At 33.7% G+C, this 16176-nt stretch overlaps 1 protein-coding gene across 1 annotated transcript; it reads left to right on the forward strand.

The window, feature by feature from the left end:
• The first annotated feature begins 3994 nt into the window (after positions 1 to 3994).
• LOC116144693 (ras-related protein RABD2a-like) lies at positions 3995 to 7098 on the forward strand. Its single transcript, XM_031430144.1, has 8 exons — positions 3995 to 4144; positions 4961 to 5033; positions 5662 to 5709; positions 5800 to 5847; positions 6068 to 6139; positions 6239 to 6394; positions 6491 to 6594; positions 6762 to 7098. Exons 1-8 carry the CDS (start codon positions 4131 to 4133, stop codon positions 6856 to 6858), a joined length of 612 nt encoding a protein of 203 aa, XP_031286004.1. The 5' UTR covers positions 3995 to 4130; the 3' UTR covers positions 6859 to 7098.
• The last annotated feature ends 9078 nt before the right edge of the window (positions 7099 to 16176 follow it).

A 16176-nucleotide genomic window follows, 5' to 3' on the forward strand; every position in this document is an offset into this window, starting at 1 on the left:
GAAGACGGCGTTCTACAGATGACGAAGAAGAAATACTAACAGATATAGCCATTGCACTATGCGGTGTTGCCGCGTTAGAAACAATTGGGCGTGAACCACGACATACATCCATATTAACTGGTCATGAGTACATGTTGGAAGTACTCAATGGTCATGCTGACAAGATATTTGACAAGTGTCGCATGGATTGTGACCATCCAGGAGGACGAGTCTGGAAGAACAAGTTATGATATTTCTAACAATCAGAACAATGATGGAGGATTTCCAACATTCAGGTGAGACGATCTCTAGATATGTTGGCATAGTTTACGAGGCGATATGTTCATTGAAGACGGAGTTTATCAGATCACTTGACTTCAGTGAGGTTCCATGGGAAATATTAGCCAACCGAAAATATTACCCTTTCTTTAAGGTACTGGTTCATTATGTTTTCAATTAGCGGATAGTTTAGTTCATTGTGTTATTCATGTTCATAGTCGGTTAATATCAGTAAAATTCAATTTTGATGATAGGACTGTATTGGAGCAATTGATGGCACACATGTATACACTTCGGTTCCACATGAATTTGCTGATAGGTACCGGAATCGCAAAGGATCGTTGTCACAGAATGTAATGGCTGCATGCGACTTTAGGATGTTGTTCACTTATGTCGTTACCTAGATGGGAAGGATCTGCGCATGATTCAAGAGTTTTAAATTCAATTATTGATGATCCTAATTCTGGATTCCCACATCCTCCACCAGGTATAAGTATTTTCTTGACGTATTATAGCGTATTTGCTCCACTATTGAGGCCCTGTAATTCAAATAACATGTATGATTTTATTACAGAAAAATACTATTTGGTTGATGCGGGTTATCCAAATAGAGAGGGGTTCCTCGCCCCTTATAAGCGAGTGGCTTACCATATTTCTGATCACCACCGTAACCGAAGGGTGCCACAACAGTTGTTTAACTACAGACATGTTTCACTGCGCAATGTTGTCAAGAGAACCTTTGGTGTTTTGAAAGACAGTTCCGTATTTTGAATGGAATGAACAATTACCCGCTAGACAAACAAGGGAAAATTGTTATGGCATGTTGTGTGCTTCATAATTATATTAGAATGTACAATATAGAGGACCCTATCTTCGAACAATATAATGGAAATACAGGTAATGAGCAAGTATATTGTGATCGCCAAAACGGGGCAAAAGATGGCCAAAATGGAGAAGGACCGAGTCAACTGCAGCAAGGAATTATAGACAATATGACGACTATACGGGATAACATAATGAATGCACTGTGGGTAGCACAGTGGACCATGTCGTAGTTGTTAATGGAGTATACGTGTAAGAACGATTGTAAGAGTTGATAATTAGTACTTTTGTCATATATGTGTTAATGTGATTTTTTTAAACAGTTGAATTAGTACTTGAAATTAATATGAGTTTTTGTTTTTTAATATTTACTTGTGACAAAATTACCAATAAAATGTTTAATATTATTAAAATGTAAATTGATGAGTTATATATATAATAATACATTATTTTAACAAAATCCACCAAAATATTATATTAATAAATCATTTATAAAAAAATATATCAATCAAATATTCAACACAAATATCAAGGTAAAAATACTCTATCAAACACATATTTTTCAAATCTTATTCTCGTAATCATTACCCTACTCAACTATCTAATATTATTTAAAAAATCTTATCCAAAATAATAAACTAAACGCACCCAATATTTTCTCTCTCTCTCTTTTAATATTTTATTATTCTTTTCCTTAAACCATAAATTTTCTTTTTAAATTAAGAACTTTAACATAAATTTGCAAACGAAAATCAATAGTTGACATATTTGAGGTAAGTTTCTTGAGATAGACAAAATAAATGGTAATTTTAAAATTGTGGAAGTGATTCATTTGGTAGTTTTCATTATTTTTATTGTGTTTTCATATAAATATGTCTAATGTATTTTCAGTTTTCATGTTTTCAAATATCTTTTTAAACAAATATGTTGAATGCGTTTTTATTTTTCACATTTTTCATTTCATTAATTTTAATATTTAAAAAAAAATAGAAAAAAAATACACAAAATTCATAAAAGAATACTATGAAAATTTTCGATTTTGATTGAATGATTTGTTTTGGTAGATGGATAGTAATAAAATTCAGTTGGTTTGACATGGAAACCATTCGGTAGGCTTTTAATTTGGTCTTCAAAAGTCGTCAATTTTCCATCGATTTATTTGGTAGATGGATAGTAATAATAATTGCTATTTATGTGGTGTGTGCGTACATCGTGTAGTTGTAGCTGTTACCTAATTCCTCCCTATTAATTAACACTTCTTAGTTCTTACTTATAAAAGGTTTGGCCAAATCATCAATAGTTTATGATTCAACTAAGATATTACTCTGAATTTGCAGATAGTAGTTTCAGAATAAGTATTATTCTGAATAATGTTATATATATAATGACGAGTTTGAAGGAACTATTCTATTCTATATAAACTATGACATAATATTTAAACAATTAAACACGAAATGAGATCATTTAATTTAAATAGAACACAAACTTATGGTGAATGATTTATTGTAATCTAATGAGATAGAAGTTGAATCTCATCAACTCTTAAATCATTGGATTATAATAGATCAATGATTGAAAATTTATGTCAACAATTTAAGTATATATCTAAATATGAAGGCAACTTTAGATTTTTAAAATAAATTTACACATCACCTGTGACAATTGCATAGTACATGAAATCTTTTACCTAACTAGCAATAGTAATTTCAGAATCCTGAAAGATTAGTTGAAGTCCACTTAAATTGGTTCGAACCCCCGGTCATTAAAAAAATAATAATATATATCTTCCTATTTTACCTAAATGGGTGCGTTTAGTTCATTATTTCTACCCATATTCTCAATCCTATTCCCCAAATATTGTTTGACACATTATTCCAGAAATATTAGTGTATTTTTAAATTATTTTTAGCCCCCTTAAGTTTATTAATTTCACTAAATACCCCCAAAAAAAGTTTAAAAATTAGCAAAAACATCCCTACCCATCCATACTTGCGAGATTCCGATAACCACCGTAGGTGGTAGCCGGAATTTGTCACAATGCTTACACCACAACCGGAACTAGCAGGTTATTCACCGATTTGGCCGTTAGCGACAACCAAAGAAATGGCCGTCGTTGACCTAAAACGACGACCATATCTTTGGCAGTTGTTGATGGCCAAAGATGGATCTTTGAGGCCATCGACGGCCACATTCAGTCGTAGATCTAGCCTTTTCCGGCCAGTCCATGGTGGATCTAGTCGGAAAAGGCCATATCAACACGTTACAACATAGATTTGACTGGTCTACGTCATAACGCAATTTTCCGGTTAGATTCCAATGGTGGTGGCCGGAATCTAGCACTGTAGATGGTGGGGGTGTTTTTGTTATTTTATATATTGGGGCGTTTAATTAAATTAGCAAACCTATGAGTTTTTTTTTTATAAATTTTTAAATTTTACCTCGTAATACTCTCCTATTCAACTATCCGATATTGTTTCCAAAATCCTATCCAAAATAATACCCTAAATGCACCCATTCAATACCTTTCTAATATTATATCCTTCTTTACTCAAACAAGAAAGCTTAAAAGAAAAGAAAAAGCTATGCAAGTTTTTCTCTTTTTTATATATAAAAACAATTTTTTTATATATTTAAAGTACATATTTTAATGAGTTTATATGTATCATATATTCTCTGCAAAATTGAAAATTGAAACAAAACAAACGCCTTGTAACTCTAATTTAAAATTAATTATTTGTATAGATAATCACTTGTATTAGTTGGCAATTAATCCTCTCATCTTAATATAATTCAAATACAAAAAAAGAAAATGATATAATAATATGGCCAAATTGGTAATTTCAATATAGTTTGACCAACCTCCGTATATATAATCTCCCAACTTTTCGTGAATTTCGTTTCTATATTCTAAAGGTTACCTTTATTCGTATCATTTGTTTGCTTCTTTCTCTCTCTCTCTCTCCCCTAACCTCTGTATTTCTCTGCAAAAACCCGGTCCAATCTCCTGCTGGGCCGGTCTGATTCTGGGCATAATCCTATCTCTTGCAGTCATGAATCCTGAATAGTAAGCCCCAGATCTTACCGATTACTTTTCATTTTTACTATTGTGTTTGTTATTTATTTTTATTTTTTTAAAGAAGATCTGTGATGGTTGTTTGTCGAAGTTTTTAATTTTGTTGGATCTATAATTATTTTGTGCTAAAAACTGTTGGGTCTCTTTTGATTTATGGTATTTATTTGCATATTCATAGTTATGATTTTTTTTTTTTTTTAATTTTTGCTCTTGTATGATGTTCTTAAATGTGAAATTTTGAATTTCATGATTTTTTTAGATTGGTAATGGTATTAATAATGATGGGTTTGTTTTTCTTTTGGATTTATAGATAATTTTGTACTGATGTTTAAATTTTTTTTTATAAGAAGCTCGGTAAGAAATGGGTGTATTTTAATTAGACAGTAGTCAGCTCAGATATTTTATTTTGCTGGATTTTATTGCAATCGGTCATTGAAACTTGTTAAATACCTTTGAATTGGAAGCGTGATTGGTATATAAGAACCAAATTAACCGGGTGATCGAATTTTGTATTCCTTGGAGGTTGATTGTTGCAGTTATGTGGTGATCTCTGATTAATTAGAAATTTACATGTGGACCTGAAGAATTTATCGATTTTAGTTTAGTCTGTATAAAGAATCATTGAATTGAGGGTAATTTGGCTGGGTGTAATGAAGAAAACATAAGAATATAAGTTGAAGTTTTTTGAGGGTTATAGTTTGCAAGAAAAAATAAATTTTGTTGGGAAGAAGAGTATTTTAGAGTTTTTTATTCTCAAATTACTTACTGTTAAGTTTAATGTCTTTTGTTTTTTAACGTTTTATGCAGTGACTATTTGTTCAAGCTTTTGCTGATTGGAGATTCTGGTGTTGGCAAATCATGTCTTCTTCTGAGATTTGCTGTAAGCTTATAAAATGATAATCATTTACGTTTCTCAACTGCTTCTATTACTTTTTCTGTTTTGTTGGTATAGGTTGTCTTTTCCTTTCTTAAAAGCTTTGTTAAAATTTATCTACACTTGTGTTTTTTTAATAGTGTATGTTTTACTTCTTTTAGTTCTATAATAGATTCAGACCCAGGTGTGCATGTGTCTTGGTTGAGATAACAGAAAGTATCTTATCCTCACTATAAAAAACGTTTTCTTGTTTATTGAAAGACTAAAGGAGATCCAAATGGGATTGTTGTTGCATTATTGTTTGGTTGTTTGCATTTTCTGCAGTAGTGTGGAACCCAATGATTATTTATGGTTTGACTATATTTTAATATGATCAATGAAAATGACATGCTATTCTTCTTTTGGTACATTCATGTTACTCACTATAGATAGGGAAGATTGAACTTGCATATTATGCGTAATATCTAATTTGTTTTATGTACCAATCATGTGTTAGATGTTTTGTAATGTCTCCAGTGATTGATGACACAGAATTAATTAAAGAATCCTAGTGCACTCTAGCTGATTTTGTAGTGCTTATTTCATATTTATATGCATGTACTGACTTTTATTGTAATCTGTCACTCTTATGCAGGATGATTCATACCTGGACAGTTATATTAGCACAATTGGAGTTGACTTTGTAAGCATCAATAAGCTGTGGATTCTAGTGAATGTTGTCTTAATTTGAAGTATACCATCTCGATATGATTTTTTTTTTTCTGTATTGTAGAAAATTCGTACTGTAGAGCAAGATGGCAAGACTGTTAAACTTCAAATTGTGAGGCTTTCTTATTATTATTTGCTTTTCTTGGATTTTTTTGATGATTTAGGGCATTATCTAGTTTGGATTTTGGCATGTTATTAATTTTTTTAAATGAATTCTGAATTGATCCTTGTGTGTTTGACTGGTACTCATCAGTGTCATATTTTATGTTTCTTACTATTGTTTTCAAACAGCTAATGATCCTTTTTTGTGGATTTTGGTTTTAAACATGCAGTGGGACACTGCAGGACAGGAAAGATTCAGGACAATAACTAGCAGCTACTACCGTGGGGCTCATGGCATAATAGTGAGTGTTATCTTTCGTATTTGTCTTTAGTTGCATTGTCATTGTGCTCAAGTGTCATGACTGGTTTCATCATAAATGATATTGACGGATGTGTGGCAGATAGTTTATGATGTCACGGACCAAGAGAGTTTCAACAATGTTAAGCAGTGGTTGAATGAAATTGATCGCTATGCAAGTGAGAATGTGAACAAGCTTCTAGTTGGAAACAAGTCTGACCTCACTGATAAGAAGGTTGTGTCTTATGAAACCGCCAAGGTAAAAAGATTTTCTACTACTTTTGGTATATATTCTTTGACAGAACTATTGGAAACTTGATTGACCACATTGACTCCCTTTTTTGCAACTAAAAAGGCATTCGCCGATGAAATTGGCATCCCCTTCATGGAGACCAGTGCAAAGGATTCTACTAATGTGGAGCAGGCATTTATGGCCATGACTGCTGACATTAAAAACAGGTATCTGTAGTATAAATCATTGACTTTTTACTATTTTTAAGTGCGACAATGTTAGAGAAATGATTTGGATGTGATGTTCTCTTTTAGCAAATTTTTGCTTCCCTTTTCAGTGAATGTTTGTTTGTTGTTTGTTGTATAATTGATTTACCTGTAATTTGTTGTTACAGGATGGCAAGTCAACCTGCAATGAACAATGCAAGGCCACCGACAGTGCAGATTAAAGGACAACCTGTCAACCAGAAATCTGGCTGCTGCTCGACTTAGTTGGTTGTTGTCTGATCCTCCATGGCATGGATTTATATAGGGTAGCTTTTCTCAATTGATCTCTAGGGTCAGAGAAGACTGTTCCTACCTCATGAACCATATAAATGATTTGCTTTTTAAGTTCTGTAAGTTATTGTGAAATTTCATTCTTTCAGTTCATATTACTATTAAATGGCCTGTACAAATGATGTGTTGCTTGTTAGTAGTAAATGTTATTCAATTATTTTCTTTTTTCTATTATATTATGTTTTTCTATGGCAGCTGAAATGAATACCCGATGCTTTGCTAAATTTGTGTTGCAATCTTAATGTTAGCGCACTTGTAGATATCATTCTAAATTTTTGAATCAAAATAACGAGAAGTTGGAGTAAACATTTCTGTGGTTGTAGGCTTCTCCCTGCTTGGTTTTGCAGGAGATAATAAAGAACTTTCTTATGTTTTCGTGGACATGGAAACTGGGGAGATTTAAATATTTTTATGTCAAAGCTTGGATAAAGGGCATGCAAAATTGTGGTTTTGGCTGTCTAATGAATTGCATCAAGTGCATGTACATCAGTGAATTGAGCTATGATAGAACTACTTGTTTCACTCAAATTAACTTTCTTGTTTGTTTTGTGTAACAATGAAGATGGACTCGTTGACTTGATCAAGGGTTTAGGGTTGGTTCCCGTTTGACCGGTATACAATAGACACATCTTCCAACAATTCCCTTACTCCTTATGAGTTTGAAAACCGGCAATACATCCCTAAAATTCACTTATAAGTCTCAGCAAGTTTAAAACAAAGTAAACGGTTTTTATTATTAATTACTTTTTTCTCTCTCCCATCATTTTCTTCTTTCTCTTTTTCTCTCTCTCTCTCCATCATTCCCTGTCACTTTCTTCTTGAATCATTTTCTTCTCTCTTTTTCGCTCTCGCTCCATCATTCCCCATCGCTTTCTTCTTGAACACATTTCCGTCTCCCTGCTGTAATTTTTCTCTCTTTTCTGTCGTCTTCCTTCCTCTTCCGCTTTTCTCTTCATCTTCTCTTTTCTTTCCTTATTCTTCTTCCTTACTCTCTCCCTTCGTCTCCTCTCTTTTTTCTTTTTCCTTCCCCTTCCCCTTCCCCTCCCCCTTACTTTACTTGACGGCCAAGAAGCCTTGGCCGTCACAATCTGGCCAAACGAGGTCCAAATTGGATAGACCACTTCTTCCTTTCCCTCCCCTTTCTTCTTCTTCTTTACATTGTAGATTTTATAGTAAGTGAAGAAGGATAGAAGATGAAAATGAAAGATGCAATTTGGTCTTTTTATTGAAATGAAACGGAGAATGCTTGCTGGCTCAATGAAATGGAGAATGAAACGGTGCTGTAAATTGGTTTAGGAATTAGGAATAGGATTATTGTAGGGATTAGATTAACCCCAAAATAGTGAACCGGTCGGACCAGCGATTTTGTATTGTTCCACCGGTCCATTACTGGTCCAAAGTAGGTTTTATGACATTCCCAGTTTTTATAGTTATCCGGACTGGAGTCAAAGTTGGCCCTTGGTTGGATTGGTCGGACCTGTTGGTTCAGTCCAGATTTTAAAATAGAGTTCACAACCCAATTTTATAAATTTTTTCTTACAACCTTGATGTGATAATTCGTAATTAGTTAGTTTGTAATTGAGTAGATGAGATTTATAGCTAGCAGACAGAATCTATTTGCGAGTTGATCAATTATGAATTGTCACGTCAGGATTGTGAGAGAAAGTTGGTGAGATTGGTTTATAAAGGTAGTATTAAACTCCTTTTCAAAAAATTACTGAAAATAGAAAATTATATTATTTTTTTTTATTTTTTATTTTTGGTTATCTATCCTCTTAATAATTTCAAATTTAATAGGTTTTTATTTTTAAATTACCGAGTTCGTTATGATAAATTGATAATCTCAATGTATTTGGTCAATGATGGATATAAGAGGATAATTTGCATTGCGCATGTCCATGTCGCATAGCTTATAATTCACGACATGTGGCCAAACGTACGCATATGTCATGATAACAATTAAACTCATCAACTTTGTTGTGTCTCACATCACATGATCTTTTTTTTGTTTCATCAGTTCACTGGTAAATTGGTATGAAACCATTCTCATGGTAAATAAATGACGGTAATATTATACAATATTCAAAATTTCTCAATCCAATAGATCAATCATTCTGTGCAAGTGGTTTAAATGAGTATTAGCGTTTACTGCATTGGTAAACAGGAATCCAGATCTACATTTAAGAAATCTTGTCAATTCAAACCCATAAGAATTTCATCCTAGTGAAAATATAGATAAATAAGGTATAGAGTCAAAATTCTAATATAAAAGGTTTCTTCTATTCTACTCTATATATGCTGTCATGTGGGAGCAAATTTATAAGGTGTTAAATATTCAAAAAATAAAAAATAAAAAAAATGCGCAGAAGCACATAGCAAAATTCTTCGATCACCAACTCTTCGTTGTTCTCAAGTAGCAAAGACTTCATGGTACTTATTGATGAATGTTTTTACTTGTATTGCCGCTCGCCACTTCGAAAGCTGGTGAGATAATTGAAATTCCAGTCAGTTAAGTATCCAGGCTTTGAACTTACAGTGCCCATTTCAATATTTCTTAAAAGCATTGCTACCACACGGGACATCATGGTCGTCGCATTGGCATCATTTGAGTACAAAAGAGAGCAACTCCTATCCCTCATTTTACTTCTTCTACGTTGAAATCTGCCAATCTTGAATCACTCTTTCTTTCGCGTAGTTCCCAAGCCTAAGAAGCATTAAAAATGAGGAAGAACACATTCATAATGATCCATAATTTTGCAAAACCCTAATTTAACCAAAATGAAGCATTTTTCACCCAAAGTAAGCGTACTTAATTGAGGGGACCCAAAACTTATAAACTGACAGACCCAGATTGTAAATTCAAGTTGAAAGATTTGAAGGTTCAAAAAGACGTACCCAATTAAGAAGATATATCTTATCTTCTCGACGTACCCAATTAAGAAGATATATCTTATCTTCTCCCAAGCCAGAACTAGTATTTGGCAGTCCCACTGGTGACTTCTAGAAGCAGAACACGGAAGCTAAATACACCAACCTTTTCTGTAAGGTGTCCATACATGGCATACTTTAGCGCTGGATAACCACTGCATTAGTAACACAGGATGCCTCTAATTAAAGAAAAGTCTGGGTGAAGAAAAATAAATATAAAACTCTTGCTCTTGGGGAGCTTACAATGTCCCTGCAACACCAGTGCTAATATGGGTTTTTTTGTTGTCAAAAAGTTTGGCCAAACCGAAATCTGAAATATTGGGATCAAGATTGGAGTCAAGCAGAATATTACTGCCTTTACATCTTTGTGTACTATTCGATGTCGAGATTCCTCATGAAGATAAGCCAAACCTCTTGCTACACCTAAGCATATGTTAAATCGAGCAGACCAATTGAGATTCAAAATTGTTTTTCCTGCTAACGCATGCCAGATTTAACAAGTTTTTGCAATCTTTCCAAAAACTAGATGATGAAATAAAAGCCAAGAGTCTCTTACCAAACAATACTTGACAAAGACTCCCATTTTCGAGATATTCATAAATAAAAAGTCGCTTATCTCCTTTGATGAAACTTCCATGCAACCTCCCACGACTCTGCCATGTCCTGGTATTTGGAATAGCAGTCTCAGGAAACAGAAGGGTCACATTGTACTTACCATTCTCAAGCCCCAGGCCGTAATATTTCAAGGAAGAAGCTGAGATCCTTGAAGTCTGAAACAGTTGAGAGTCAAAGGTATTTTTTATTCCAACTGATGTTGAACATGTATACTTGTTGCCAATGGCAAAATATCCAGTGTTGCTAACACCCTACCCAAATGCGTCAGCCACAAAATCAAAATATGAAGGTGGACCAAGACTTTCATCATCACTCTCAAACACAATAACATTAGAAGAAATAACTTCTGCACCATCACTGTTGATTGATAAGCTCTTATCCGTGCATTACCAGAAGAGAGTTGTCAAAATGGTTCTTTTCATGAAGTTAGCAGCAAAATTTTGTTTATTTCTTCATATGAAATTTATATTGGTCAGAAATAAATTGATCGACTTTGATATTGAAGGAAAACGCTTACATATGTTCAACTTACAGGGACCAAAACTTGTTCTGCCCGTTGAAGACTGTGTAATCCTGAGGGAAGATCTCTAAAAAAACGTGTAGGTATTATTCTTAAAATTAAAAGACATAAACACGGATTATTCTATTAACACTGGTAAGGATAAAATTACTTTTTAAAAACTGTTAATCCTCATCCAATAGGCCAAAAATATCCGGTATATATCCATGCAGTCTAGTTTGATAGAGATCTCAAATAAATAAATTTTGAATGATAGAAGTTAAATAAGCATTAAGAGAACTACCTGTATTCAAACTTTCTGTGTTGAAGTGGTTGGCAACCAGATTACTGAATATTACACCACACAAATATCTCAATATTAGGTTAAAAATACGTAGGTATTACCAAAAATTGATTATTAAAAATAAATGATAAGAACCAAACATCAAAATAGTAAAATCTGTGTACATACTGTTTTAGATTTTGTTCTTCGATCCAAGATGAGGCCCCCTGATAAATTATTGAAAAAAATGAACTGTTATTTAAAAAAGAACAATGTTATTATTACAACTGAGTTATATAAACAAATAAAAAATAAAAGATAGAGTTTTTATTTTACATTAATTTTGTACAATTTTTGTCTGTTTGTATGACCTAGTTATAAGCAAAACATTATTGTTTTAAAAAATAACAATATTAATTGAGCAGCACTACACTTACAACTTTTTTATACAACTCTAATGTAGTAACGATGAATCCCATTTGCCCAAATACAAATTGATTAGTCATGAACTGCCACCTCAGGGTTGTATAAAAAAGTTATATGAAAAAGTTGTAAAGGTAATTTTATTGATAATTATTACAAGACAAAATACTTCTAGTTTTATATCAAACACAAAGAAAGTAAAATACAAGGGATGAACTTTTTTGTGAAGGTAGAGATCCAGTTAGCTTATTATTTCCAAGAAACCTGAGATTAAAAGAGTAAATTATGCTTTCATATGATAAAAAGAATGGCACCCGAAGAGCAAAACGAATACAAAGAAGGAATGATTTCTTACAAGTAAGCAAGCGCAGTTGAATCGAAAAGTGAATCAGGAATTTGTCCAGTAACTCTCTGGAAAAAAGAATAGCAAATCAAATAAGTATGTCCAAAATAATGAGTTTGTGCTATTTAAAACTATCATAAAGTAATTTAATTCTGAATAAACAATAAATTAGGGTACATGAGGAATGCTTTTATAATTGTTAATTTACACGTGGAATATTGTGGTTGTAGGTTTATTTAGATGAAAGCCCAAGAAGCCTAGATTAAGAATGTTTAATGGGCTTTGTAACAGAAAGGTAGCCCGTAAGTTGGGTCCATGATCTTCAATAGTTAAGACAGTCCGATCCCATAATTTTGCAAACCCTAATTTAACCAAAGTAAGTCTACTTAATTGAGGGGACCCAAAACTTATAAACTGACGGACCCAGATTATAAATTCAGATTGAAAGATTTGAAGGTTCAAAAAGACGTACCCAATAGATAAATTGATAATCTCAATGTATTTGGTCAATGATGGATATAAGAGGATAATTTGCATTGCGCATGTCCATGTTGCAGTAGCTTATAATTCACGACATGTGGCCAAATGTACGCATATGTCATGATAACAATTAAACTCATCAACTTTGTTGTGTCTCACATCACATGATCTTTTTTTTGTTTCATCAGTTCATTGGTAAATTGGTATGAAACCATTCTCATGGTAAATAAATGATGGTAATATTATACAATATTCAAAATTTCTCAATCCAATAGATCAATCATTCTATGCAAGTGGTTTAAATGAGTATTAGCGTTTACTGCATTGGTAAACAGGAATCCAGATCTACATTTAAGAAATTTTGTCAATTCAAACCCATAAGAATTTCGTCCTAGTGAAAATATAGATAAATAAGGTATAGAGTCCAGATTCTAATATAAAAGGTTTCTTCTATTCTACTCTATATATACTGTCATGTGGGAGCAAATTTATAAGGTCTTAAATATTCAAAAAATAAAAAATAAAAAAAATGCGCAGAAGCACATAGCAAAATTCTTCGATCACCAACTCTTCGTTGTTCTCAAGTAGCAAAGACTTCATGGTACTTATTGATGAATGTTTTTACTTGTATTGCCGCTCGCCACTTCGAAAGCTGGTGAGATAATTGAAATTCCAGTCAGTTAAGTATCCAGGCTTTGAACTTACAGTGCCCATTTCAATATTTCTTAAAAGCATTGCTACCACACGGGGCATCAATGGTCGTTGCATTGGCACCATTTGAGTACAAAAGAGAGCAACTCCTATCACTCATTTTACTTCTTCTACGTTGAACTCTGCCAATCTTGAATCACTCTTTCTTTCGCGTAGTTCCCAAGCCTAAGAAGCATTAAAAATGAGGATCAGTTGCCTTACCCCGAACACGCAAGACATTACAGGATCAATCAGAATATTTTAAAGCAGCAAATAGAGAAATATCATGAACACAATGATTGTCTTATCAATTAGAAAACGAAATTTCAAAATTGGGGGACAAGTGTAAAGTAGAAGACAAATGCACAAATGGCGGCTCATATAAATAAAAATACGATGTCGGTTAAGGGAATATCTTATTCATTATTATATTACCACACATTCTTTTTTAAAAACAAATCAAAGTAAAAGTTCATCATGTGAGTATTAGTAAAATATTAACTTTGACGGATCGTTAGTAATTATTTTTCAACACACACCACTTACAATAGATTAATTATAATACGTTATTCTTCATGTTGTTTTTTATGTTTGGATTTGATTCGACACAATCACGATGATCATAGGAATAACCAAAATTCTACCCAGATAGCGAAGATAAAGGACACAGTCAACCTCGCGACACACTCTATATTTCGGAGATTACATTCAAGTTTACACTACCTATGAGGTCAAAATTCATCAATCTGATATTATATAGCTTTATTATTTATATATTATTATATTATCCCAAATTGCCAACACCACCACATTTCATAAAGTAATGACAAATGCAATAAGGTAGGAATATATATGCGGAATGCAATCAGAAAGTGAAGCACGCGTGTCTTTGAGTTGACAATCTGTTGAGGCATATAGGTAGGAATATATATTGATGTATCTTGAAGTGAGACAATGGGGATCTTGCTGATGTACAACTGGATATTAAAAGGTTATAAACTATAAAGTATAAACTCTATAAAGTATCAAACCATGTGTAGTAAAAAAACTAAAAAGAAAAACAATAATAAGTTCTAGTGTTTACAGTAACAAGAATGATAAAATAGATTGGAAACTTGGACAGAGACGACAACAATACCTGGTTGTTGGTGAAGACTGAGACGAGCTGGCCGGTGACCGTGGAGAGTGGAGCTCGACTGATGTGAAGACGAACACTTGAACACGAACACGAGCAAAATTGCAGAAGCGAAGAAGGATCGCGAATGCCTCACAGTTCGTCAGTTCCTGAGCAAGAAGCAGATGACAAACGATGGTGCAGCTTCGATGCCGGTGACGGACAAAAGAGCAGATCGGCGGTGCAAGATGAGGAGTGAGAAACAGATCGCGAAATGGTGAAGGGAGACAGACGAGATTCGCCACGGTGAATGAGTGCGGTAGAAGGTCCTATGCCGCGAGTTCCCACGGTGAGTATAGTGAAACTGGTACGGAGGAGTTCAGTTGAGTGATGACCTTGACCACTGCACATGGTTCAGAGGGAGCCAGCCGCAGCGGCAAGTGCGTGAAATGGGGGGCAAGAGGTGCACTGTTTACGTGTGTGTTATATCCGTTATTAAATTATCATTTTGTTTTTTATTTTGTATTATGTCTATTGATTTTGGACAGACACGGTTTTAGTAAAAGCTGCCGGTTGGAACGGTGGGGGCTACCAGGGACGTGTCTGGTCCAAACGCGGGTCAAAATGGGTAGAGTGATTTTGCTAAGTTTAATTGTCAAGCCGGCAGAGGGGCAGGTTGTTATAAACAGTGATAGTCGTGAAGAAGGATAGAAGAGGAAACTAGAAAGATGTAATTGGACTTTTATTGTGAATGAATAGGAATGCTTACTGGCTTCAATGAAAGGAAGAATGCAAACGATGTGCCAAATTGGTTTAGAATTAGAATAGATTTGTTGTAGGATCAGATTAACTCAAAAAAAATAGTCAAGCGGTAGCGACGGTGTTGTATTGTTCCACCGAGTCAATACCAATCACAAGCAGTTTTATGACATCTCAGTTTTATGATTAGCCAGATAGGTCAAAGCTGGCTCCCGGTAGATTGGTCGAATGGCCGGTTTCGGTCCGGCTTGTAAAATAGGTGTAAACCCAATTATAACTTTTTCTTACAACCTGATGTGTAATTCGTAATTGGGCAGTTCGTAACTGAGTAGATTAGATCTATAGGGAGCGACAGAATATATGATGTGAGTTGAATCACTTTATGCATTGTCACTGGTCAAGATTGTGGAAAAGAAAAGTGAATGCACGATCGAGATTATAAATGCAGTATTCCCTCCCTCTCCAAATATTACGAAAAGAGCAAATGTATATTATCTTTTTTTTTTTTTTTTTTTGTTATCTATCCTCTAATAATCAAATTAATAGTTGTTAGTTTTCAATTACTTTGGGTTATGAACTCTTCAGTTTGCTCATCTTTTGTGTTTCTAGTATATCATCCGAGTAACTTATGCTATGTAATTTTGATGGATTTTCGAATTGCTCTGGATGGTAATATAGGGATTTAGATCAGTTGAACTGCCTAGATGATGTTAATGTATATACTAATAATACTACTGATGTTAGTAGAAACTAAAATCAATGATGATGTTAATGTAAAGTGCTTTTACATTTCTTTTTAAGGGTGTGCTATTTATTTTATAGTAAAACCCTTGTACATTATAGAAATCTAAAAAAAGATTGTTTTTTTTAAAATGTGCTGACTTCATCATGATGTGTGATGATGTCATCGGTTCAATCAGCAGTCTAACCGGTTGAACCGTGACCCGACCATCAAAACGGTTTGCCCTCCGGTCCGGTTTTTAAAACAATGGATATCATTCTAAATTTTTGAATCAAAATAACGAGAAGTTGGAGTATACATTTCTGTGGTTGTGGGCTTCTTCCTGCTTGGTTTTGCAGGAGATAATAAAGAACTTTCTTATGTTTTCGTGGACATG

The sequence above is a fragment of the Pistacia vera genome, unplaced genomic scaffold (assembly GCF_008641045.1).
Source record: "Pistacia vera cultivar Batoury unplaced genomic scaffold, PisVer_v2 Contig451, whole genome shotgun sequence".
NCBI classification, from domain to species: domain Eukaryota; kingdom Viridiplantae; phylum Streptophyta; class Magnoliopsida; order Sapindales; family Anacardiaceae; genus Pistacia; species Pistacia vera.